This window comes from Ahaetulla prasina, chromosome 1 (assembly GCF_028640845.1).
Source record: "Ahaetulla prasina isolate Xishuangbanna chromosome 1, ASM2864084v1, whole genome shotgun sequence".
NCBI classification, from domain to species: domain Eukaryota; kingdom Metazoa; phylum Chordata; class Lepidosauria; order Squamata; family Colubridae; genus Ahaetulla; species Ahaetulla prasina.
In genome coordinates, this window is record NC_080539.1 from 24,388,976 (window position 1) to 24,416,883 (window position 27,908).

The window sequence follows — 27,908 nt, forward strand, 5'->3', positions numbered from 1 at the left end:
GGCACGCTAGGAGATTCTTCCTTTTCTGCATCCTGCTCCCAAAATTCTGAAAATTCCCTTATGTGCTTAAAACTGTGGTATAGCTGAGATGCCTGGTTTAAGAGGAAAGCAAGGGTTCAAGCAAGTAGCCTCCTTCTAAAGGAGCTGATCGCATGAAGACACCAAAATGCTGAGATGGAGATAATCTTGAGAAGATCTCTCAGAAGAGCATAAGGAGGATCTACCTCCCTGGGTCTTTCCTGATTCTCTGAAATCCTGTGAAGGACAGGACAGGAGTGGGAGATGGGTATGTAAACCTTGTCTTTAAAAAGATTAATGAGGTGGGTCCTCAAATGCTATAAATGATTGGACATACTTCTAGTGATGGGTTGAACATCAAGGAGAAAACGGCTAGAACTCAAAAAACAGCTCAGCGGATTACAGGCAAAGCTCCATCAGGGATTTTGCCAGGAAGATGTCAGGGATTCAGGAAGCCAGTGTGCGAAGCATCCGCCCTTACAAGACTAGCGAACAATACTTGTATGCCATGAAGGAGGACTTGGCAGAATGGCTTAAGGAACTCTATGATGTCGGCATTGATGTGCAATCTTTTCTGGATGTCCTGGAAACAGGCGTCCTTCTTTGTCATCACGCTAACAACATCACCCAGGTAGCCAGAGACCTCAACCAGGAATATCCAAGTTTGGGCAAAAAACTCCAACTTCCCATATATGGTGTAACCTGTAACGATTTTGCTCAGCCGGGCACCTTCCAAGCTCGAGACAATGTGTCCAACTTTATTCAGTGGTGCCGAAAAGAGATGGATATTAAAGGTACACAGATTTAAATTGATATACTGTGCAGTGCTATAAGAGAATGCATTGCTAAAAGCAAATCATTTGAATGATTAAAATGTGAATACTTTTTTGCTTTCCTTTCTTGACTTTCCTTTTTCATTTCTTGTGTTTTGTCTTTTCTATTGATTTGTCGATCATCCCTTTGATTGTTAGCCATATCTTTCTAAAATCCAAAACCAACTTACTTAGAACATTGCTTGGCATGATTCTTTAAAAGAATACATCTATACGGTATACGCCCCTGCAGGTATCTTTCACTCTGTTAGAAAATAAACGCAGAAGATGATTGAATTCCTAGTGTTCATCTGTCCTCAGATTTGTTCTGGAAATCTGGCTACACTTACTCAAATTAATTAATCCTCAACGTCTAATTCCCTTCCTTGGCCTTTCACCTTTACAATGCACTTCCATTGTTGGTTCCCTATTAAATTGGTTGTTGAAAGACCAGCGTTTGCAGTTCAGGATGAGACCTGTGGATGCTTTTAACCAGAAATTAACTCTCCTTAAATTGGAGATATAATGTAAATCTTCAAGAATGAAGATTTAGAAGGTCAGTTAACACATAGTTTAAGTGCAGGTAGAAGCCAGAAGAGTTGAAAGACTAAATTTTAAAGGGAGCAAGGTTTAAATTATGTGGAATTTTTACCTGTATCGTGTTTTATCTGTCTCTGCTTCCTCTGTTGCATTTTTTCCCCTGACAAAGTAGAGGGGATGAAATGTTTGGTACCCGGCTCCCCCCATTTTAATAGAATGATATATCTTTTTTAATGTATATTGTTTTGGTGTCAAACTGTTGATTTCTTGTGTTTCTCAGCTACTTAATATGGTGGTTTCGGTCTGGGGTTTTTAAAAAGACATTTTTAAAAATGTTTTTCATGCCAAGCAGGTGGACAATTGTGTGAGTTGTAATCCCGAAGGAGAAAGAGTCAAGATCTTGGCCATCATCATGTGATTAAAGCCCTGATCGCTTTCTTATTTGTGTTGCATATATTTCCTGTTAGGAAGAAATAATGAGAAAAGTGGAGCATTCTAAGGCAGGGGTCTCCAACCTTGGTCCCTTTAAGACTTGTGGACTTCAACTCCCAGAGTTCCTCAGCCAGCAAAGCTGGCTGAGGAACTCTGGGAGTTGAAGTCTACAAATCTTAAAGGGACCAAGGTTGGAGACCCATGTTCTAAGGCATTTAAAGGCTGAATCCTAAGATCTTCACTTTCCATCATATATACCGTATTTTTTGGAGTATAAGACACACTGGAATATAAGACGCACCTTATTTGGGGGGAGGAAAATAAGAAAAAAGCTGATTGGCAGGTGGATCTGCCTCCCAGAATAACCCCAATCAACTCTTGCCAGAGGTGAATTTTAGCAACAGGCTCCTTGGTTGTGAGCTCTGTGCCCTGCATTTGAAACTTCTCAAACTCAGTTTGAGAAAAAACTTTTTTTTATGCCTCTGAAAGCCTCCAAAACAGAGCTTCAGAAAAAAAGCCTCTGAAGCTCTGTTTGGGGGCTTCTTTTCTGAAGCTCTTTTTTTCTGAAGCTCTGTTTGGGGGCTTCTGAAGCTTTGTTTCTGATGCTTTTTTCAGCCTCTGAAACCTCAGTTTGAGAAGCTGGGTGGGGCTACATTCGGAGTATAAGACACACCCAGATTTTCACTGTCTTTTTTGGGAGGAAAAGGTATGTCTTATATGCCGAAAAATACGATACACCTGAATAGGAAGGCAATTTGCCTTTTTTACAACTGTTCTTTCATTTTCTCATTGTTTGGCATGAATTTGGAGACAGTTTGGTCTTCCACCATTTTCATTGGCTCTCCTCTCTCTCACTATTCTATTGGACCGATTTGTCCAGGGCTTAGAACAATTAATGGAGGACAATACAGGAGCCAAAGCTATAGCAGTCAGGATTATGTGAAGCCCCCAGATATAGAATCTGTGAATAATACAGGTAGTCCTCAACTTACGACTGCAACGCAGCTCAAAATTTATGTTGCTAAATTAGAAATTTGTTAAGTGAATTTTGCCCCATTTTACGAATTTTCTTGCCAGATCGGTTAAGCCGTTGTTCACTGCCGTTATTTAAATTAGTAACATGGTTGTTAAGTGAATCGGGTTTCCCCATTGCCTTTGCTTATCAGAAGGTTGCAAAAAGGTCATCACATGACCCCAGGACAGTGCAAACGTCATAAACTTTCGCCGCGAGCTCAAAACTTACTTATTTATCTGCGCTGGACTGGGTTAGTTTTTTAAGTTATGGGTTTTTAATGGTGATTTTATAGTTTAGGGTTTTATATCGGTCGTTTGACCGTTTTAGTTTTAAATTGGCCGGTTAAATATTTCATTTTAAATGTATTTTAAATTTATTGTGTACCTATGTGTTTTAATAAGGCTGTACACCGCCCTGAGTCCTTCGGGAGAAGGGCGGTCTAGAAATCTAATTAATAAATAAATAAAATAAATAAATAAACCCTCTGGAACGAACTTCCCCCCGGTTTACGCCAATTGCCTGACCTTCGGACCTTTCGCCGGGAACTGAAAACTTATTTATTTATCCAAGCGGGACTGGCCTGATTTTTAAATTCTAAATTTTAAATTTTAAATTTTTTAATTGTAATTTTATTGGGTATTTTATATGGTCACTTGGACGGTTTTAATTTCGGCCTTTTATTGAATAAGCTTTTTAATTGTTATTTTAGTATGTATATTAATTGTTTTAAATGAAGGCTCAGGAATGCCCTGAGTCCTTCGGGAGAAGGGCGGTATAAAAGTTTAATTAAATAAATAAATAAATTAAATAAATAAATAAACGTGAGTCAATTGTCAAGTATCCGAGTGTAAATCATGTGACCCTGGGGAGGGCTGCAATAGTCGTAAGTATGAAAAGTTGTCATAAGATCCTTTTTACACTGCCACTGTAACTTTGAACAGTCACTTAGTGAACTGTAGTTAAGTAGAGGACTGCCTGTACCAAATGGTTGAAAACTACCATGAGAAAAGCCTGCTGAGTTGTCAAAAACCTCTTGGCCATCAGAGGAGGCAAATGGATTTGAACTAGAATCATAAACTTTTTATTTTATTTTATTTTATTTTCTATAGCTGCCTATCTCAACCAGACTCTGGTCAGCTTACAACCCCAAAACTTAATAAAGCAGTTAAATCAATTTTTTAAAAAACAGTAAAAAAAACATCGGAAAAAAATATTAATGCATACATAATCTTCCTTGGACCATCCGATGATCTATGATTCACAAAAGTGGGGGAAACATGCTGGCTGCAAAGGAGGGTAGCTGTTATCCAGTCAATGTAGATAATAGCTGTAGGGGAAAAGCTACATTAAGCAGTCAGAACACAACATTCAAAGGGGGTAGGTCATGTATGGCTTTCTCTTTGGTTCAGCTCTAGAAAAGGCTTCTTTATCTGCTTGCCATTAATATCAGGTTTTGTTTTATATTGTGTATAACAGTGGGCTTCATATACAGAGCAACATCTGCAATAGTCCGTTAGATGGGAGACATGATATGAATTTTGTTAATATTTAATTCTGAAGAATGTCAAAGAGCCTCATTCTTTTTCAGTAGAGGAATGGCTTGCAAGCGGACAGTTTAGGTCAGTGGTCACCAACTGGCGGTCCATGGACCACTGGTGGTCCGCAAGAAAATTTTGGTGGTCCGCAGAAAAATTATTTGTATTTTTTATATTGCACTCAATTAGGGGTCCCCAAACTGTGACCCCTGGGCCGGATATGTGCAATGAATGTTTGAGTTGCTGTAGAGAGTCTCCTTTCAGGGTCTTTTTGTGTGGGTTGGAGGGGGAGGCAGAAATTCTGACCTGGGGGTCTGCTTCAGCCTCCTGATGGAGGGCTTCATGCGAAGGCTGGAGGGAAGTGCCGCTGGTGGTGAAGAGCCAGAGGGCCTTGTTCCAGTGGGACTGCCTCGTGGCCTGGAAGTGGCTGACCATCTCAGCCCACTGAGTCTCCAGGTACCGGTACCTGGCCTTGCACTCCCGCAGGTCTTTCCTCTGCTTGGAAAGCCTATGCTCCTAGTCCTCAGTGAGGTGCTTCTGCTGAGCTTCCTCCATCAGATCCAATTTGAACTGATCCAGCTGTTTTGCCAACTCTTTCTCATGGTGGCCACTCAGCTCCAACAACTGCTTCTTGTTGGGGCCCTAAGAAGCCCGGGTGAGAAGGCAAGGAATGGCTGGGAGGGGAGGGGCAAGTAGAAGCTGGCAAGGTGCCCCTCAACGCAAGTGACATCGAGTTGGCCACACCCACCCAGTCACATGACCACCTAGCCACGCCCACCCAGCTAGTTATTAGGCAGATTATATTAGTGGTCTGCAGGATTTAAAATTATGAATTTAGTGGTCCCTGAGGTCCGAAAGGTTGGTGACCTCTGGTTTAGGTTATTAAGTTATTATTATTTTTAATTCTATGCATGCCTCTCTGAGCATTCTTTTGGGTACATCCAGTGGTGGGATTCAAATGATTTAACAACCAGTTGTCTGCCCTAATGACCACTGGGTGGGCGTGGCGATGGAGTTCATGGCCAGGGGTGTGGCAGGCAGCACTTGGCCTCCTGAACTCCCCCTGGGAGGAAAAATTGGTCGTGGATGTGTGCGCCCCACCCGTGCCCCATTTTGGGCCTAGTAGGCCTCCCTGCAGCCTCCTGGAAGAAAAAAACAGGCCGTGGGTAGGGCATGGCGCACTCCCAGCGTCCTGTTTTGGGCCTAGATGTTGTGTCCCACTGCCCCTCTGATGGCCAGGTCTGGGAAGGCTGTACCAAGCGTGGCCACGAAGCCTCTGCAGCTTTGCCAAATTCCTGTCAGAGTTCTCAGGGCAGGCAGGAACCCAAGGTGTGACTTCAGCAAACCAGATGAGACTTTGCTTGACTCAAGGAATGCCAAAAAGCAGATCCTTTATATAGGCCATGGGGTGTGGCTCCATGACTCAGCACTTATCCAGGCCTGCCGCTCCCTTCCTTTTGCTGACGCCGCCTCTCCATTCTCCGGAAGCAGGGATCCGTCCACTGTGACTTTCCGTCCTCCTGATCTGCTGCCGGCAATTCTAGCACGTGGCTGGCTTCGTGCTCACACGCTGTAGGAGGGAGGTTTGTTTGCTCATTCCTGACGTTCTGTCCGGGCATGGTGCCAGGGCTGGGGGCTGGAGGCATGCCAGGCCGTTCCTCTTCATTATCAGACTCTGACTCAGATAGCAGGAGATGGGAGGGGCCCAGCTGAGGAGAGGAAGGCGGGGAGGGAAGGGGCCAGCCAGCAATTTAACAACCAGTTCGCCTGAACCGGCTGAATCCCACCACTGGGTGCATCCCATACTTTTTTACAATACACTTATTGTAAAATTAATCTTTTGCTCAAATTCAATGAATCCAAATAATTCTAATATGATACACAATAAATAAATGAATAATTCTAAGAAACAGTACATTGGGATTGGATTCTAGAACAGGTGTTTGGGGCAGTAATATACAGGTTAGTCCTTGACTTATGAGCACCATTGGGGCCAGAATTTCCATCGCAAAACAAGGCAGTTGTTAAAGCGAGTTCCGGCTGATTTTACAATCTTATTCTGCCATGGTTGTCAAGCAAATCACTGCCATTGTTAAGTGAATCCAGCTTCCCCCATTGACTTTGATTGCTGTAAGATGGTTGGGAAGGTGGCAAATGTTGATCATGTCACACCCCATCCCCCCCAAGGCACTGCAACCAAAGCAAATCCATTGAGTTGTTTTGTTTCTTACTCAACTCTTCCTGGGTGTCCATCTCTGCTCTGAGAGCATCTTGTAGCAATTTTCCTCCTTTCTTCTCCTCACTGAGTTTGGCCTCTCTGTTGTCTTTCAGAGGTCCTGATGTTTGAGACGGAGGACCTGGTCTTGCGCAAGAACGAGAAGAACTTTGTCTTGTGTCTTCTGGAGGTAGCCCGACGGGCTTCTCGTTTTGGCATGAGTGCTCCTGTCCTCATCCAAATGGAGGAAGCCATTGAGGACGAAATCCGTGAAGATATGAACCTTCCACCAGATGAAACACTTCTTCCCCGGCCCAAGAGGGAACCTCCTAACTTCAAGAATTTGGACCAGATGGTACGAGAGTCTTTAAGAATGGCTAGATACAAGTTCTATGTGAAGGTTAGGATGTTTAAACTTAAGGCAAACTCCAGAGGATCGGGGAGGTTAATTAGTGCCACCGAACACTTTCTCCACACTGTCTCCAATATCAGTATCCTTTTGGTTCATAGGGTTTTTTTAATCCCTCAAAATCCTCAACCTATGAAATTGGAATTTGTGGAGAAGTCTAGTAATAACTCTTAGGATTATATTTTAATTGATCATTTCACTGTCTCTCATAGAAGGCATGGATCTACCTGACATTTTCAAATGAGGGCTAGTGATGAGCTCCCTATTTAAAAGTCGGTGCAACAAGGGGTAGTAAGGTTCAGCCTTGGCTGTTCCTTATGCAGAGTCAGACCTGGTTGGCTGGTGAATGAGAGACCACAAGGACTTAGTGAGAGTCAGGTGGCATATAGTTATTATTAATCAGGTAAAACATTTGAATCAACTGCAAAAGTTCCCCGATAGTTAACTGAGCAGATTTCTCACCCCCCAAAAAAATATATCAGTGCAAACCCATTACCCTGTTTTCCCCAAAATAAGACATCCCCTGATAATAAGTCCAATCAGGCTTTTGAGTGCATGGCAATAAGGTCAAGCGCTTATTTCAGGGTTCAAAAAAATATAAGACAGGGTCTTATTTTCGGGGAAACATGGTATATTATTATAATATAATATAATATAATATAATATAATATAATATAATATAATATAATATAATATAATATAATATAATATAATATAATATAATATAATATAATATAATATAATATAATAAAATATAATATAATATAATATAATATAATATAATATAATATAATATAATATAATATCATATAATATAATATAATATAATATAATATAATATAATATAATATAATATAAGATAATATAATATAATATAATATAACAACAGAGTTGGAAGGGACCTTGGAGGCCTTCTAGTCCAACCCCCTGCCCAGGCAGGAAACCATACACCATCTCAGACAGATGCTTATCCAACATTTTCTTAAAAATTTCCATGTTGGAGCATTCACAACTTCTGCAGGCAAGTCGTTCCACTTATTAATTGTTCTAACTGTCAGGAAATTTCTCCTTAGTTCTAAATTGCTTCTTTCTTTGATCAGTTTCCACCCATTGCTTCTTGTTCTACCCTCAGGTGCTTTGGAGAACAGCCCGACTCCCTCTTCTTTGTGGCAACCCCTGAGATATTGGAACACTGTCTCCCCTAGTCCTTCTTTTTATTAAACTAGACATACCCAGTTCCTGCAACCTGCTATTTGCTCTGCGATTATTTTAAATATTCTGCAACACCTTTGGCTTATTTTGGTTTCAGTAATACAGACATAATTGCCCTTTCTCAGTTACACTCTGGCAATCTAAACACACCGAGGCTGGATTTATATAGGTAGTCCTCGACTTATGACCATAATAAAACCTGGAATTTCTATTGTATGTCACAACAGTCGTAGGTTGAGGGTTGTCTATCTCCAGAATTAACTGCCCATCCAGAAATCTCCCACAGCGTTACATACTTAGGTAATGTTGCCTGATAGGATTCAGATTCATCACATTTCTATACTACCCATCTCAAATAAGTGGCTCTTGATTCTGCTTAGTTCCCACTCTGCCTTAGAGATGCATTAAGGACTCATTTTTTCCTTTTGGCATTACATCTAAATAACCACAAGCTGCTGGATGAGATTTTTTTTATTCCCAATGCTTAAGCATTTGCATGAAGTTGTGAATGGTGTTTTTTAACATTTAGTTTTATAATATAGTTTTATTGACTCTTACTGTTTTCTTGTTGTGTACTGCCCTGAGCTGTGTGCCAAATAATAAAACTATATATGGGTCGTCGTCTTTTAGTGACTGGCTCATTTAGCAACCATTCGTCATTATGGCAGTGATGAAAAAATAACTTTGCAATCCAATCCTTGAATGACCCTTGTAGATAGCAATAGCCCTTAGACTTATATACCGCTTCACAGTGCTTTACAGCCCTCTCTAAGTGGTTTTACAGAGTCAGCCTATTGCCCTCAACAATCTGGGTCCTCCTTTTACCCACCTTGGAAGGATGGAAGGCCGAATCAACCTTGAGCTGATGAGATCTGAACTTCCATATTGCAGGCAGCAGCAGGCAGCAGAAGTAGCCTGCAGTACTGCAGTCTAACCACTGCACCACCATAGATCTTAAAAGCAAAGGAAAGATCCTAAATTCCTGATGTTTCACTTAACAATTGAGTTGTTCATCCCAATTGTGGTTGCTAAACAAGGACCAGGGGTGGGCTGCTCGGGGTTCTCAGGGATTTGGGAGAACCTTTAGCTAAGATTCCGTGCAGTTTGGAGAACCCCCAAATCCCACTCCTGGCTGGCCCACCTCACCCCTCCCCTCCTAGGAGTCCCCACGTGGCCCATTTTGGATGCAGATAAGTGCAGGGCACGCACGGAGACTCAGGGAGGGCAAAAAACAGGCCTAACGGAAGTTTGGGAAGGCTGGAAATGGGCCTGTTTCCGGCCTTCAGAGGGCCACTGGAGCCTGGGGAGGCTGTTTTTATCCTCCTGGAGGCTTGAAGAAAGCCTCTGGAACCCGGGGAGTGCCGTTGTGCAGAAGGCTGACTAGGCTACTCCCACCATGGCCACACCCACCCAGCAACTGGGCAGAGAACCCTGTTGTGGTCCGTCAGCAGCCTACGGAGCTGGCAACGGAGTTGGACAGCAATGAGGCTGAGGTGAGGCCAGGGCCATCGGGATGTGAGGTGCGGACTCCAGAGCCTCCAGAGACTGATAGTAGTGAGGCAGAGGAACAGGAGGAGCCTGTTCCTAATGCACGCATGAGAAGAGCTGCCAGAATGCAAGAGCAGCTCAAGCAGAGAGGACAACTCGGGAGTAGGGCCAAGAGATGATTGGCTCCTCCCATAAGGCTTAAAACAGACCAGCACCGGTGTTTCAGCTTTGCCGGAAAACAACGTTGTAGCTGCATCTTCTGCTTTGTCCTCTGCTTCGTATATGTCTTTGTTTTTGTGGCTTCTGGACTTTGACAGGAAGGGCCTTTGGCAGTTTGCCTAATTGGACTTAGGTTTGGTAGATAACGGAAGAATTTGTGTTGGGAGGCATTTGTTTTACTTTGAGTTGAACGACTCTGGGAATGAAGTAATTCCCAGCTGTTCGAATAAAGTTTGTTTTTCCACGGACTAAGTTTATTACTACCTACTTGGGCCTGGGTCACAACAATCCCCTTGCTAAAATTTTTGAAGCCCACCCCTGACAAGAACTACCGGTACACTCATAATTTGACTTAATTGAGTAATAAGAGTTCAGTGGGTAATTATGTAAACAACACAGAGTCTTTTTTTCTCCCTTTAAAATTATAGTTCTGGTGGGGTTTTCCAACTTCAAGGCAGGTTTACCTGATGCCTTTCATTATTAAGATCTTTATGATTTTTTTTCTCCTTTCTTCTGCTTTCCCTGAAGGTCCAGCACCTTGTAAGCCGGTGCACCTGTCCAGTTCAGTTCTCTATGGTCAAAGTCTCAGAGGGAAAGTATCGCATCGGTGATTCCAACACTCTCATATTTGTTAGGGTGAGTCAAGCTTAAACATTACCTTTCAGAAAGCAAGAATTTTACGGAGCATCACATATTGAGCTCTTAGGGGTAAAGATCTGCCTGGTGTCAATAGCAACCTCCTTCAATGGACAAACAAATCCAGACGGGCCATTGTGCTGAGAAAAAAACAAATTGCATTTCCAAAATGAAAGCAACCTAGACGTAGCCTTCAATACAGGGGTGTTTGCAGGGTAGGGTCAAAAAAGTCAAAATGGTGACCAAGATACTTTTTTCAAAAGGCACCTGGACTTTTTTGTTTTTTCCTTGAAGATGCTTTGCTTCTCATCCAAGAAGCTTCTTCAGTTCTGACTGAACGGAACTTTCAGCAGTTTCAAGAACATTCCATACCCCTTTGCATCCTGATTCAAGTGATCCTGAAAAGCACAGGTAGATCCCCAAATGGCCTCAATGATTCTCAGAGAGAGCACTTATGACCAGATGACTGCAAAGAACATAAATCCTTCCATTCCCCACCACCACCACCACACTTCAGCCAGAACTGAAGAAGCTTCTTGGATGAGAAGCGAAACGTCTTCAAGAGAAAACAAGCAAACAAAGAAAATCCAATTGCCTTTTGGATAAAGCACCTTCGGGACAACCATCACCTGGATGCCTGAGAATCTCCATAGACATTCAAGATGGTGACATCGGTGGTTAAAGCTTTGCCTTCAATCTACGAGATACAATTTAAAAGGTGCGGCTTCAATCATGATTGCCCTCTTGAGTTTTTTGACTGAGAACTGAGGATAGCCCTGCTTCACTTGCTCTCATCCGCATCCGCATCCAACACATGGTTTCTTTTCGAAGCATGCATCGGTTATGTAGATCACTGAAAGAGAATAAGAATTAGCAAGCCAAGGAAATGAAAGGCGTGAAATAAGAAAAGGAAATATAGCTAAATCTACTGTATCTCTCCATTCGTACTTTTATTCTCATAAATGTTTTGCTTTCACCTTACACCGGGGTGAAATCCAGCAGGTTCTGACAGGTTCTGGAGAACCGGTAGCAGAAATCCTTGCCCCCCCCACCCCCGATGCCCAGCTGAGCCACACAATCATCAGAGGTTTTTTTTTACTTTTAAAAGCATTTTTTCTTTGGCTGAAAAAATGCTTTTAAAAGTAAAAAAAGCCTCTGATGATCATGCAGCTCAGCTGGGATCATCAGAGGCTTTTAAAAGCATTTTTTACAACCTCTTCGGCCATAGAGGTTGTAGAAAAAATGCTTTTAAAAGTAAAAAAAAAAGTTGGCCATGCCCACCCAGTCACATTACACCCTCCACCAAGAACCAGTAGTAAAAAAATTTACATTTCACCCCTGTTCTCATCCTTATTCTTTGCAGCATCACCGAACAACAAAGAGTAGGCTTGAAAGGTAATTATGTTTTAGAAGTTCAACTGTACTACTGTTAAGTTAGTAAATGTATTAACTACAATTATAATTAATTAATTATATTAATTTTAAATAATATTAATTAATATGATAATTAATTACACATTGGCAAAAGAAATCAGAACACAAAATACAAACTGAGTGGACATGACCTTGTAGATGACCCTCACTCTGACAAGGACCTTGGAGTACTCATATCAAATGATCTAAGTGCCAAAGCAACAACTGTAACAACATCGCCAAAAAGGCAGTCAAGGTTTTAAACCTAATCTTGCGTAACTTCTTCTCCGGTAATATTGCACTACTAACCAGAGCATATAAAACATTTGCTAGACCAATTCTCAAATACAGCTCATCTGTCTGGAACCCACACTGCATATTGGACATTAATACAATTGAACGTGTCCAGACATATTTCACAAGAAGAGTCCTCCACTCCTCCACAAATACCTTATGCCACCAGACTTGAAATTTTGGGCTTAAAAAATTTAGAACTACGCCACCTTCTGAATGACCTAAGCATAGCTCATAAAATCATCTGCTACAATGTCCTACCTGTTAATGACTACTTCAGCTTCAACCACAACAATACAAGAGCACACAATAGACACAAACTTAAGGTAAACCGCACCAAACTCAATTGCAGAAAATATGACTTCAGCAATATAGTGGTCAATGCCTGGAATGCACTACCTGACTCTGTGGTTTCATCCCCAAAACCCCAAAACCTTAGACTGTCTACTGTTGATCTCACCCCATCCTAAGAGTAAGGGGCGTGCATAATGTTTTGTCCCCCCACTTCACCGAGGAAAAACACACGAACGAATGACGTCTGCCAGTAATTTATTCTTACAAGCCGACCTGGTTTCCTTTGGCAGATAAAAGTTCTGGCAGCTACTCTCCAAATGCCTGCCAAGTTTCTTATCACCTCCAGGAGTCAGCGTAGCTTCCGTCCATTGCTGGGGCAACCAAGAGTTCCAAGAATAGTCAGAAGTTCAAGCCTTAAGTCTGAGAAATATCCGAAGCTCATGATATGTAGTTTTTGTCCATCACAGAGCCTGCAGAGCAACCCCACCCACTTTTATCCCCTGTGGGGCATGGCTCAGTGACTCAGCAATCTCTTGCCCTGCCACACCTCTTCCTTTGCTGCGCATGCCTCTCCTTCCAACACTGCCTGGGATCAATCCAAGATTGATCCTCATCACTCCCTATTAGTGGGTGCTACGACACACCTTCCTCCTGGCCTTCAGCTGGAACCAGAGGCGTTGCCAGAAAGGAGGGTCCTGGAGAGGGAGGCCTTGCCAGCTCTTCAGCTGGAACCTGAGGTGTTGCCAAAAAGGCGGGTCCTGGAGAGGGAGGCCTTGCCAGTTCCTCCCCATTACTTTCAGAGTCATCTTCCTCCATGAGGACAGGCTCAGGGGCCGGAGTCACAACACATAAGCACACCAGCGTGTCTACTGTCCCTGTCCAAATGTTCCCTTTAATTGCATTCATTTTATGTATTCAATTCATGCTTATACTTATATATATTATCTAATACGTACTCGACAAATAAATAAAATAAATAAATAAATAATTCATGTATAAACCACATTTCCACATAAAAGAGTTCTAGTCATATTGGTAGAGGTCAAAGGATCAACTAGCTCAGCCTCCTGTTTTCATAGCACTCAATTAAACATCTTTAGGAAACAAGGCAGGATCAAGAAAATCTTCCTCTGGTTACTGGTATTCAGAGATAAATTTACTTCTGAACTTGAGAGATCCACTACAAATGTAGCAAGCAGATGAATTTATCTCACTTTTAAGGCCCCACTAGACAACTGGTGACTCATTGGCTCATCATTTCAGAGATATTTCTTTTCCGGATTTCTCAGTGCCTTCAACAATCAAAGAGCTTCTGATGCACTTGAAAAATAATTAAAAATGAGGAAGATATTCAGAGATGTATCTGCCTTGCAAGTAGCCATGTTGAGCTGTATAGGTTGTCTTTGTCTTATAACCAGAATTGAATAGGATATCCGTTTGCATGCAAGTCTCTGAGGATGCTATTTTGGGCTCAGTGCTACATTGTGCCATGGATTAGCATGTGCAATTAGATGGCAGCAAAGACTTACTTGAAATTTCTAACTCACTAATAGTGACTTGGATATTTGCAGCTCAAATATGGAAACTCCCTTCCCAACCATGGAGGAAGAACTTCCATTAAAGGATTGAGATGTCAGCCAATCCTATCAATTAAATCATTGGCGGGGGGGGGCTGGAATTAAAGTCCATTCCCACTCCCTCCAATAATCCTGTTCAATCAATTAATTCTGTGTTATTAACCAAATGACTCAGCTGTTTGCTTAGTCAATTACAGCTCATCTGTCTGGAACCCGCACTGCATATCGGACATTAATACAGTTGAACGAGTCCAGAGATATTTCACAAGAAGAGTCCTCCACTCCTCTGCTCCACTCCTCTGCTCGCAACAAAATACCTTATTTATTTATTTATTATTTTATTTATTTAATCAAATTTTTATACCGCCCTATCTCCCGAAGGACTCAGGGCGGTTTACAGCCCGATAAAAATACAAATATAATACAAGATAAAACACTAATTAAAAAACTTATTTAAATAGGCCAAAATTTAAAATTAAAATTAAAATGATAAAACCCCATTAAAATTAAATTTAATATTAAAATTCTAGTCCAGTCCTGCACAAATAAATAGATGTGTTTTAAGCTTGCGGCGGAAGGTTCGAAGGTCAGGAAGTTGACTGAGTCCTGGGGGAAGTTCATTCCAGAAGGTGGGAGCCCCCACAGACTTGAAATTTTGGGCTTAGACAACTTAAAAGTTTGTCGTCTTCGGTCTGACGTAAACATAGTACATAAAATCATCTGCTACAATGTCCTACCAGCCAATGAATACTTCAGCTTCAATTAAAACAATACAAGAGCACACAACAGACACATACTTATGGTAAACCGATCCAAACTAGACTGCAGAAAATACGACTTCAGTACCAGAATTGTCAAGGTCTGGAATGCATTACCTGACTCTCTAGTTTCTTCCCCAAATCCCCAAAACTTTAACCTTAGACTGTCTATTGTAGACCTCACCCAATTCCTAAGAGGTCTGTAAGGGGCGTGCATAAGAGCACCAGCATGCCTACCGTCTCTGTCCTAATGTTTTCTTTTATTCGTATACGTTTCATGTATTTATAATTATGTTTACACTTGTATCTGTGATAAAATACATGTTTGGTGAAAATAAATAAATAAATAAAATAAATAAATAATAAAGCAATGGAAAGTAGAAAACCAGGACTTCCAGGAAGAATGTGCAAAGGGAAGTCCCAATCCAAAGGGGTGAGTCTTTGTTTTAAAGAACAATAGGTGGGTATGCAAAAAGCTGAGGATGGCTAAGATGGCGTCTAATATCATGGCTGGGGTGATTTTTGCTCACACGTGTTTCTGGTTGGTCTAGATCCTGCGGAATCATGTGATGGTCCGAGTAGGTGGTGGCTGGGACACCTTGGAACACTACTTGGATAAGCATGACCCATGCCGGTGTACTTCACTCTGTGAGTCCATTTCTATTCCTTTTTAGTGTAAAGTATGACTTTGCTTGCAATTCTAAGTTTAGACTCCAAGAATGGCATCCATCAATTATATCTGAGTCTTTTTTAAAAAAATCCATAAATAGTATCTCTGCTCTGCCAAAAAGATAAGATGCCTCCTCCTTTGACATTTCTGTATTTTAAAAGTGCATCTGTGTACTGCAGATATCTCCTAGCTGGCATGAGGCAAGACAATCTCTAGATTTAGAGATCCTATTTGCATAGAATCATGTGAGCATGCTTGGGTTATAACTCTGGTTCAGCGGTGAAATGCTACCGGTTTGCACTGGTTTGGGCAAATTAGTAGTGATAAAAACTAGTATGCGTGGGCAGCGAACCAGTGGCAAACTGGTTTCACCACTGCTCTGGTTACACTGATGGCATCAGATAATTCTTGAGTTACTAAAAGTCTGTAGAAATTCTCAGTCATCCAGGTCATGGTTGTCCCAAAGGTGTTTCTTTTAAGAGGCAACTGGACTTTCCTGTTTTTTCTTTGAAGACATTTCATTTCTCATCCAAGAAGCTTCTTCAGCTCTAACAGGATAGTGGAGAATGGAAGGATTTATATTCCTTGCTGACAGCTGGTAGACATAAGGAATATAAATTATATAAATTATAAGGAATATAAATCCTTCCATTCCCCACTATCCTGTCAGAGCTGAAGAAGCTTCTTGGATGAGAAGGAAAACATCTTCAAAGAAAAAGACAAGAAAGTCCAGCTGCCTCTTGAAAAAGGATCTTTGGGACATCTTGAGTTATTACTGTAATGGAGCCTGCCCATTATGGTTATAACTCATGATGGTTGTAAAATATGACTAATTCAATTTCATGATTTTTTTTTTGTGGCATCCTGTAAGCAAATCTGTGGGCACTAAGTGAACTCCAGAGTTGTTAAAGGAACCAAAGGTTCACTATGGGCATGGTTTTGCTAAACACTAGAGTGCTGGTTTTCAACGGAACTTCGTAAAATACGATCATATGACAACAGAAAACTACGAATAATGGCCATAGCAGTTCCTAATTGCCAAGCACCTGAAGTGCAGTCGTGTGACTGCAGGGAGCCCTAATAGTTGGAACTTGGAATCTGGGACATAAGTACCCTACAAGTAAATCTGTTGGAAATTGAAATGGTTGCTAAGCTACCAGTTGTAAATTGAGGCTGTAAAATATGGCCAAATTGACTAGTGTTTTCCTTAACAAAAGGTTGGTGACCTAGTTCATGCCTTTTCAATTATACTAAAAGCATGATGAGAAAGTCTCAATTGACTAACGTCATAGTGGGCTTTGGAGGTCGATATCTATGGGCCCATCTGATTTTGACATACAGTATAACTTGGCATGAAAGAAAGGAATAAATGGTAAAAAGCCTGAATGAAATGAAAGAAGAACAAAAAGATGTGTTGTTTGTCTATGAAACTAGAAGCCGTTCTGGCTAATGTATGATCTCACAGAGTTGATTATAGGCAGTGACTGAAAATGAGGTTTATTGAGCTGGAAAAGGCTAAGTCGTATGTCAGAAAGCATACAATCATGTTCATTTAGATTACTGTACAATTTACGAAAATAGGATTTTTAAAATTAATACCGTGATGAGTTTGGAGAAAAGCCGTGCAACATTCTGAATGAATGTAATGTAATCTCAAGGGAAACACAATCTTGTTAGCTGACATGAGAGAAAAGACTACAGAAAAAAATGATTGGGGCCTTTGGAAGTCCCAAGAATGAATGAGAATTGTGACTGGCGAATGCCTGCTTAGAAACAGGGCCTTTCAAACAGGGGGTTGAAGCAATGTCTCTTAATAAAGTTTAAGAGAATCGGTGAAGGATATAAGGTGATAAGAAATTCTGAACTAGAGGGTCCATTATTTGATTGATGTCAAAATTGGGTCTCAAGAAAAAATGAAAAATGTAAGAAAAGAAAAACAGTTCAAAGAAACTGGAATGAAATTAGAACGTCTGCTGGAAGAGAAAGTATGAAGGTGTATTAGAAATATAGATTAATTTCCCAAGAGAAGGAATGGAAAGGGAATCTACAGAAAGAGAAAGTGGAATTCAATTTAAGTGCAATAAATAGAGAAGAAAAAAGATCTAACCGATAACATTTAAGTCAGGAGTCTCCAATCTTGGTCCCTTTAAGACATGTGGACTTCAACTCCCAGAGTTCCTCAGCCAGCTTTGCTGGCTGATGTACTCTGGGAGTTGAAGTCCACAAGTCTTAAAGGGACCAACGTTGGAGACCCCTGAATTAGGTAGAAAAAGCTGGAAGTCTCGCTGGGACAGAATACAGGTAGTTCTGGACTTACAACCATTCACTCAGTGACTATTTGAAGTTACAGCATCCTCCTGGTCACGTGATCAAAATTTGGTTGCTTGGCAACCAGCATGTATTTACAATGGTTTTGGCATCCTGAGGGAATTGCCATTTGTGAACCGACTGGAAATAATTGAAGCAGGAGGAGTTACTTTATTAGAGATGGTATTCAGCTGGTTCAGAATGGTTCACCCGAACCAATAGCGGAAATCACAGGTGGGCCTGCCAACCCGCCCCAGTTCTTTGCCTTCCTATTTAGGCACATTTTTGAGGCTGGGAGCATGCGCGGGAGGCCCAGCACATGTGTGGACGGGGTCAATCCGAGCGAAGCGTGCGCAATCTCTCACACGTTTGTGAACCAGTAGGGAAAGTAAGTGAATACCTCTTCTGTGCTATATGCACCTGGGATGCATGAAAAAAGATACTTGGTGGAACTGGAAGGATGAAGAATAGAATTTTTTATTGGCCAAATGTGATTGGACACACAAGGAATTTGTCTTGGTGCATATGCTCTCAGTGTACATAAAAAGAAAAGATACGTTCATCAAGGTACAACATTTATAACACAATTGATGGTCAATATATCAATATAAATCATAAGGATTGCCAGCAACAAGTTATAGTCATATAGTCATAAGTGGAAAGAGATTGGTGATGGGAACTATGAGACGATTAGTAGTAGTGCAGATTAATAGTAGTGCAGATAGTGCAGATAGTGCAGATTAATAGTAGTGCAGATTAATAGTAGTGCAGAAGTAAGAAAAGGTGTGAATGAGAAAAAAAATGCATACAGATAGTCCTCAACGTACAACCATTTATTGAGCAATTGTTCATAGTTGCAATGCCACTGACAAAATGACTGAGGATTGGTCCTTGAGCTTACAACCATTACAGCATCCTCACAGTCATGTGATGAAAACTTGAGCACTTGGCAATTGGCATGTATTTACAACAAGGGCAGCATCCCAGGGTCACATGATCACCGTCTGCCAGGCAGCTTCTGACAAGTGAAGTCAATGGGGGAAGCTGGATTTGTTTAATGATGACCTCATGATGCACTTTACAATTGCAGTGATTCGCATAATAACAATGGCCAAAAAAAAAAAAAGTTCATAAAATTGGGTGCAACTCACTTAACCGTTTTGCTTTGCAATGGAAATTCTGGTTGCAACTGTGGTTATAAGTTGAGGACTTATAAGGGAATGAATTCTGCAAACTGTGAAGATGAGAGAAAAATAATTCCAAAGGATGTATTCAAAGAGAGCAAGAAATGGATTGAATAAGATTAAAATGCAGAGTACTTTTTATGAATATTTTTTTAAAAAAACAAGTTTTGGAAATCAGTGAAAAGGGAAATTAGGAGAAGAATGAATGGGTTTAAAAATAAAAGTGATTCTTTGGAATAAAACTGAAGTGAGTGAATGTTCAGCTCTTTTTTTAAATTAAGTTTATTAAGTTTCAAAGGATAAAATACAAAATAACAGAAAAAGAAAAATTGGGGAGAGATAAAACATGGTGGGAAAAGTGATACAAAAAAAAAATATTGCTTCCTATGTTGTTCAGTACATATGCAAATATATAATAACTTCTCACTCTGTTAAAACAAAAACATAGAAAGATCCTATAAAAATATACAAATTGAAATCAAAATAGCATTAGAATTATATAACAAAATATTATCTCATGCTAAGTTTAAACATGCAAAAAGAATATACCTGCACATTCTTTATGTGTATGTGTAAACTTAGAAGAATATAATGCTAATAAACTTTACAACCATAAACTTGATAATCATAGAATTAAAGAGCTAAGCTTTATTGTTAGACAGTATACCTGTCTAATAATGCTCAGCACTTTAAGTTTAAATCTATGATTATTTGAATTAGGTTTACCTTATTGTATTTGTAAGGTAGGCGGTGGCTCAGTGGCTAAGACACTGAGGGAACGGTCAGCAGTTCAGTGGTTCGAATCCCTAGTGGGGTGAGCTCCCGTTACTTGTCCTAGCTTCTGCCAACCTAGCAGTTCGAAAGCATGTAAAAAATGCAAGTAGAAAAATAGGGACCACTTTTGATGGTAAAGGTTCCATGCGCCTTTGGTGTTTAGTCACGCTGGCCACATGACCACAGAGACATCTTTGGACAGCGCTGGCTCTTCGGCTTTGAAACGGAGATGAACACCGCCCCCTAGAGTCGGAAACAGCTAGCACATATGTGCGAGGGGAACCTTTACCTTTACTGTATTTGTACTGTAACTAATGTCATAACCACTAGGTGCAGCAAAGATACAGAAAGCTATTTTGCTATCTACTGGTTATCCAGATTTTCACAGTCCATAGCCTTACTTTGAGTACAAATGAGCCAGCTTAGACCCCTATCCCGTCCCACCCAGCAATTCTGCATTGCAACTGTCTTCAACTGTCCATCCTGATCCCTTTTACTTTAAATAGGTTCCTTTGAAAACATCTACAGGTTACATTTGTACAATGCTTAATCTGTACAAACCCATTGTCTAAATCTGACTAAATCTATACGATGCCCAACACACTAATTCAATGGGTTATTAAAATACAACCACAGAGAGAATTCAAAATGGCTTCTCTCTTGCTTTCCAGCCTCCATCCTTCTATAAAAGTAAAGGTGGTTATATCCCAACAGTATAGTTTTGTTTTGTTTTTAAATTTGAATTTATATCCCGCCCTTCTCCGAAGACTCAGGGTGGCTTACAATGTGTCAAGCAATAGTCTTCATCCATTTGCATATTATATACAAAGTCAACTTTATTGCCCCCAACAATCTGGGTCCTCATTTTACCTACCTTATAAAGGATGGAAGGCTGAGTCAACCTTGGACCTGGTGGGACTTGAACTTGCAGTAATTGCAAGCAGCTGTGTTAATAACAGACAGACTTAGTCTGTTGAGCCACCAGAGTATAGTTGCTATAGTTTGGTCAAAAATGACCAAAAATAGTCATATTTCCTACCCATTGCTTTGGTAATAGAGTCTTTGTGGAATTAAAATGGGATTATGTGCCACCGTGTTTATGAGTTTCCTGGAAACTGGCAACAGCAGGGAACAGATAACTGGATTAATTAACTCCTTGGCCTGACATAGGACCCTAGAATCCCAAAAAGTGTAGTACCAAAAGTTCTAGATGGCTCCAGGCTTTGATATGCTAAAGACTTTGTTGTTACTGCTTTCTCTGCAGCTCACAAGCAGGCCTTGAAGATGGCCAATCCTCAGAAGATGCAGGCTACTCAGGTTCAGCATGAGATCACAGCCTGTTTAACATCCGGGAAAGACAGCTGTAATAAGTCTCAGCCAGCCTTAATTGTGAGCAGATACCAAAGTCCATTGCCCCCAGTAGAGTGGAGGTCCTATCAGCCCCACAGTTTAGGTTCCGGGTTTAAGAAGGTTCAAGCGTCCTCCAATAATGGTGGCAGCAAGAAAAATGAAGGACCGCAGACGTCCCGGGATCATTCAGAGCTCAGGAAAGCCTCTTCAATAAGGTAATAGAAGAATTTGAAATCCACAGAATTTGTTTCCAAAATGGTTTTTTTAGTTCTGAGCAAAATTTCTAAAATTGACTGGAGGTATTGGAGTAATGGGATGGTTGACAAGCCACCTTTTCTATATTTTCACCATAACACTCTAGGTTAGCTTAACTATTGATGCATCCAAGTGTTTGGCTGTGTAGACTGTCCTGTCTTAATCATCATGACTTTACTCTTTGAAAAGTCTTGGCAATATATGCTGCCTTTTGTCTCTTGCGTATCAACAGTTGATTATCTGACTCCTCCTGCAAAAATCATCTTGCAGAGAAAGGAGCTTCCACTGTTAAGGGGAGCAGGTTTTATATTAGAAAAGTTGCAGATATGAAGATTGAAATCTGAGCAGCAAGTGATGGAGAAGTCTCCTGCGTAGGACCTGAAGTACTGCTGCCAGCTGAAATGTTAAGTGATGTCAGCCTTTGCTGATGGACTAAAAGTCTCACGTTGTCAAAGAATGATGAAAACTGTGATCAAAATCTTTTCTAGGCACAGTTGGCATAACTGATTCGACAGACCAATGTTCTGTTGCGGTACACAGAAAGCAATGCACTCCTTGTTGGCTGTAAATACCAACAAGATAGCAATAGCACTTAGACTTGTATACCTCTTCACAGTGCTTTTACAGCCCTCTCTAAGTGGTTTACAGAGTCAGCCTATTGCCCCCAATGATCTGGGTCCTTATTTTACCCACCTTGGAAGGATGGAAGGCTGAGTCAACCTTGAGCCTGGTGAGATTTGAACTGCCAGATTGCAGTCAGTTGGCAGAAGTAGCCTGCAGTACTGCACTTTAACCACTGTGCCACTGCAGCTCAAGATTCATTAGCCTGCTGTGCCTTTGCCCAAATAGGACCTGAGTCAAAAAGGTAGATTAATACGTCTTTATTTATGCATAAGTAAGTAAGGGCCCCCATAGAGACAAGGTGAGGAGCCCCTTAGTAAAGTAGAAAATCACTTTATATACAGTTCAAACCTATTGGATTTGGAATGTGTTCTTTCATTGGTTAGCATCATTTGACTCATCTACCATCTAGCAAGCCTGCTCAGTAGCTTTATATATAATGTAACATTTCATAGCATCCCATGCTCTGAGCATCTTAATGCTCATTGTCATATTCAGGAGGTGTGTTTTCCACATTATAATGAGGCATAATGAGTTTGTAAATTACGGGTCCTAAAGTTCAAATCTTTGTGATAGCCTTGTCTCTGGCCAGTTTGAACAGCCCACATCACCAGGGACAGGAGTTGAAGTCAAAGTACTAAAAGTTTATTACATGCAACCTATGCACAAGAATCTGATCTACTAGCAGTCAAACTAAATTGGCATAGCATAGCATAGCATAGAATAGAATAGAGTAGAACAGAATAGAATAGAATAGAATTCTTTATTGGCCAAGTGTGATTGAACACACAAGAAATTTGTCTTTGGTGCATATGCTCTCAGTGTACATAAAGAAAAAATAAAATATATTCGTCACAAATCATAAGATATAACACTTAGTGATAGTCATAGGATACTAATAAGCAATCAAATCATACTAGGAAATAATAAAAACAATATAAGTTGTAAGGATACAATCCAACATAGATATAGATTCCCGAAGGCCATCACTCTGCTAAACAAATAATTCCCTCAACACTGTCAGACTATTTACTGAATCTGCACTATTATTAATCGTTTCATAGTTCCCATCACCAATCTCTTTCCACTTATGACTGTATGACTATAACTTGTTGCTGGCAATCCTTATGATTTATATTGATATATTGATCATCAATTGTGTTGTAAATGTTGTACCTTGATGAACGTATCTTTTCTTTTATGTACACTGAGAGCATATGCACCAAGACAAATTCCTTGTGTGTCCAATCACACTTGGCCAATAAAATAATTCTATTCTATTCTATTCTATTCTATTCTATTCTATAGCCATAAGTGGGAAGAGTTGTTAGTTGTTTAGCAGAGTGATGGCATCCGGGGGAAAACTGTCCTTGTGTCTTGTTGTTCTGGTGTGCAGAGCATCGTTTTGAGGGTAGAAGTTGAAACAATTTATCTCCAGGTTAGGGTTAGGATTAAGAGTAAATGGGTAAATGGAATAAGGGTAAATGAAATTCACAGGGGGCTGGACTTGGACCTTTTGTAGGAGTGTAGCCATTCCAAACCTATGATGCATTTGATTCTGCCCTTGTGCTCAGCCTGCTCATCTACAGATCAGTTCTTTCCAGAATCCACATGCCATATGGATCAGGGGTCTCCAACCTTGGCAACTTTAAGACTTGTGGACTTCACAAGTCTTAAAGTTGCCAAGGTTGGAGACCCCTGACATGGATAATGTTCTGTGACTTTAAAGAACTAGAAACATTAATCAAAGGCGTTCCTAGTTACTGAAAACATTCCTCAAAGAGGCCTCCGGTCTCCTGCTCCTACTATCACCATAGTGTATGTAATATCAGTATACACATGCAATACGTATTCCCCAGTTTCATAGTTGTGGACCTTTTTCTTTTTCAGAGTGAGGGAACGATCCGCAACTCCATCCCAGAGACTTCTAGGTAGAGGAGAGAGGCTTGACTCCAAGCAGACAGTTTCTACACGGAGTGGCAGAGAGACATTCTGTGTCTCGTTTTCACCTCAGCAAAATGGGAGCATGGAGAACATCTCACATGGTTTGAAATATTTCTCTGCTCCAAGGTCCAGAAGAGAACCTGGTAGGATTGAGACAGCAGCAGGGACTCTGAAAACAGAAATAAAGAAACCAGGACCACTGGGAACAATGATACGAAGGGATGAGGCATTTCAGCCAGCAGGAAATAGCCAACGAGCAGGAAACAGTTGTTCACAGATATGTTCTACCAGCCCAGATAAACACTTTAAAACCTCTTACCAACACACTGTTAAAGTCCCAATGGAAAACTTACAGAGACAGCAGAAAGGGACTCTTGTACATAATTGGAGGAAAGATTCAGTAGCTCAGCTCTCTTCATCCCCAACGAAGCACCCAGCCCAGTTTCAAAGAGAGGATAGTTGTTTAATGACCTCAGGAAATGTTGGCTCACTTTTCTGCAGGCCTCCGACTCCTAGGAGGAATGAGGCTTATCAAGGACTATTTAGGAATAGTGATCCTGATCCTGCCTTGGCCAAAGAACATCTCCAGTTGAACAGCAAAAAAATACCCAGGGATGAGATGGGTCCTAAAGAGGAACAGAATAAGACGGTCAGCATGGAAGCTTTTGATTCATTGCCTTCTCACTTAGGGATTGGAGTCCATCACTTGGACTCAGAAGAGAAAACGAAAGATAGTCAGGCATTGCAGGGGCAAAAAAATATCCTGAGAACTTCTTGTCAGTTGAGCTCTGGAGATACAAAAGAAGATCCCTCTGTGGAAAAGGAACGTGTCTACACACCATTACCTATTAACTTGGCTGAAGAACGAGCTTTGTATAGAAGTTTGGAAGAGGAGATTTTGTCCAATATCAAGGAGTTGGAAGCAGATTCAGAGGACAACTATCTTCCTGGAGAGAACCAGTTGGAAGAGTTTAGAAAGGACAATGACTCAGAGACAAACTCCACAATGGTAGGTTGTAACCTTTCCAAAGTATCCGTTCCTTCTTTGTCCTTTTTGCAAAGAACCAAGAAGATCTTGACTTGTAGTGAAGGCGTTCCACGTAGTGGCGTATATGTGCCAGAAAGAGACACAAGGTTGCATCCAGCAGGCCTCCATTATGACAGTGTAATTCAAGAACTTTCCATGGCCCTCCATCTGGAGCACATGGGAACTGACCTTTCTTCTTCCTTTCCAGTCAATTCGTATTTGCTGAATGGAAGCCAGGCCAAACAAATATTTGGGGAAAGAGAAATTCCACATGAAAACCCTTTAGTGCCTGAAGCGAAGGAGGATAAGCCACCCTATGCAAATAATGGAGGATGGACAGAAGTTAGTGAGACTGGTGATACCCCTCAAACATTACTGAATGAAGAAACTCCCAAACCTTCAGAAAGTTCTGTTGTTGCAGAGAATGTGCAAAGTAAACCAAGGAGAACGCTAAAAAAACCAGAGCGTGTCCCATCTTTTTACAAGCTCAAGCTACGCCCCAAGATCCGTCCACGCAGAGATCACAGGCCTGAGAAGAAGCCTTCAAAGATCCCCACACCAGTGGCATACAGATATGCCCGAAAAGCAGCTAGCACCCAAGGCCAGGGGAAAGCCCACAGGGCCAAATGTCAGACTAAGAATGGCCCAGCTATGGTGAAAGAAGAGAGCACTGGAAACACAAAATGTGAGCACAGCTTGTCCTCCATACAACAGGTGCAACTGAGTCTGACGGAACAGATAATGGGTGCTTTGGATGACAAGGAAACCTGGCTGTGATTACAACTGAATATGCAGTTGTAATCTTTTGATATGCTTAAAGCCCATCACTCTTCAAAGATTGCAACCAGAAACTTCCATCTCTGTGAGAAGGGTACACTTCAAAGATAGATAGGTGGTCCTTGACCTAGGACTGCAACGGAGCCTGCCCTTTACAGTCGTTAGTCACAATGGTTGTAAAACGAGTCAGATTTGATGACCCTTTTTGCCACAAACACTGCTGTCATTAAATGAATCAATGGTTCACAATGAGCACAGTTTTTGCTGAAAATTGGAAGTAAGTGCCAGTTATCAGCAAAACCATAATAAAACATGGTCGTGGGATCATGGGATGCTGCAAATGACCATAAATGTGGCCATGTCGCCCAAGCGCCTGAGGTTTAATCACGTGACTGTGGAAGCGGCCTAACCATCAGAACTTTGCATCTGGGTTCTAAGTAGCCCAAAGGGGGTAGGAGGTCCATTGTAGCATCGAATGGTCACTAAACAACTGGTCAGAAGTCAAGGGTATATCTGGTTGTCAGTCAAGGACTAGCTGCAAAACTATATGATTTGTATATGATATGTTGAATCGCAAGGGAAGGACACCCTAGCTTCTACTTCTTTCCTGAAGTTTCCTGAACACTTTCTGAAACTTGATTACAGATGCTTCACTTGCACTACTGAGGACTAGAACCCTTTCATATTCTTAGGGTTCCACATCGCTGGATATTTGCACAAAGAAAAAAGACTGCTAGAGAAATCTATGCCTCTTGATTGTTGCATTTTCTGCCAGCTGAATAACTACAATTGATTTGGTTTGATTTGATCAGATTCATGACGACTCTCGGGGCCATTTTGTCCCTCTTTCCACAACATATTATCAAATCTATTCCTGGTTGTCCTGCTGGATCAGTCCTATATTCCTAGTTGTCAACCCTTTGAGGTAGAGCAGTCTTGAACACCAACCTTATGAATACTAAGACTACTTTTATTATATGGTTATAGTAATCGAATCTTGCAATTCTGAATGTGCCTCCCCTCCCTTCCCCATCTTTATCCTAAAGAGAAATAGGGAGGGTTAAGTCTGAGACATTTTTTCATATTACATTTTTGCTTTGGATTCAGATTTCTCTTATCTAATCATTGCTTTGACTGTGGATCTTCTGCCCCTCCTTTCTCAAGGTTATTCTCACAGCATATTACATTGTCCCACTTAAAATAGCCTACGCATGTGTGAATCTTCCAGATAATTTGGAAAAGGATATGTTGGCTTGGAAAACCGGAAGTTGCACATCTGGAAGATATCTAATTTTTAAAAGGTGGCTTGAAGCAGAAATGCGTAACCTTTGCTGGACCAAATGCTTTACTTGGCCTTTTAATGGCATAAGGGGAGTTGCATTCCAAAAACAGGGCAGGGCCAGGAAAATATATATTTGATTGTAATTAAAATGATATTAAATCTAATTAAGACATTTAATAGAATGCATATATTTCATGATTTCTTCTTTGTGGATTCTCAGCACTTCGAGCACCCCGATGTATCCCAGTCCCTAAAACATCCTGACAGTATTTATTTTCAGGTGCTTGTCAAGCCTACAGATGATCAGCACTAACACATCCTAACCCCCCCCAAAATAGGAGTGTCAAACTTGATTTCATTGAGGGCCACATTAGGGTTGTATTTGACCTAGAGGGGGCAGGGTGTGTGTGGCCAGGGGCATCACCAGCTCAACGTCACTCATGTCGGGGGGTGGGAACCTGTGGTGGCCAAATGCTAAGGTAGGACTTCCCTCAGACTCTCCTTCCCTCATTATAACCTTATTTCCTTCCTTCCTTCCTTCTTTCCTTCCTTCCTTCTTTCCATTCGCAGATGACACAACAGTAAGCGGTCTCATTCGAGACAATGATGAATCCACATACAGACGGGAGGTTGAACAACTAGCTTTGTGGTGTGACCAGAACAATCTGGAACTGAACACATTCAAAACTGTAGAAATGGTGGTGGACTTTAGGAGAAATCCTTCCATACTTCCATCTCTCACAATACTAGACAACACAGTATCAACAGTAGAGACCCTCAAATTTCTAGGTTCTACCATATCTCACGACCTAAAATGGACACCCAACATCAAAAACGTCATCAAAAAAGC

At 41.1% G+C, this 27,908-nt stretch overlaps 1 protein-coding gene across 2 annotated transcripts; it reads left to right on the forward strand.

Annotated features, from left to right (window-relative positions):
• GAS2L2 (growth arrest specific 2 like 2) lies at positions 1–27,240 on the forward strand. Of its 2 annotated transcripts, XM_058164449.1 has the most exons (6): positions 1–812; positions 6,684–6,922; positions 10,424–10,531; positions 15,419–15,515; positions 21,067–21,367; positions 23,919–27,240. In XM_058164449.1, exons 1-6 carry the CDS (start codon positions 455–457, stop codon positions 25,774–25,776), a joined length of 2,961 nt encoding a protein of 986 aa, XP_058020432.1. In that variant the 5' UTR covers positions 1–454; the 3' UTR covers positions 25,777–27,240. The 2 variants fall into 2 exon arrangements, with proteins under 2 accessions (XP_058020432.1, XP_058020433.1); XM_058164450.1 differs by lacking the exon at positions 10,424–10,531.
• Positions 27,241–27,908: the final 668 nt, after the last annotated feature.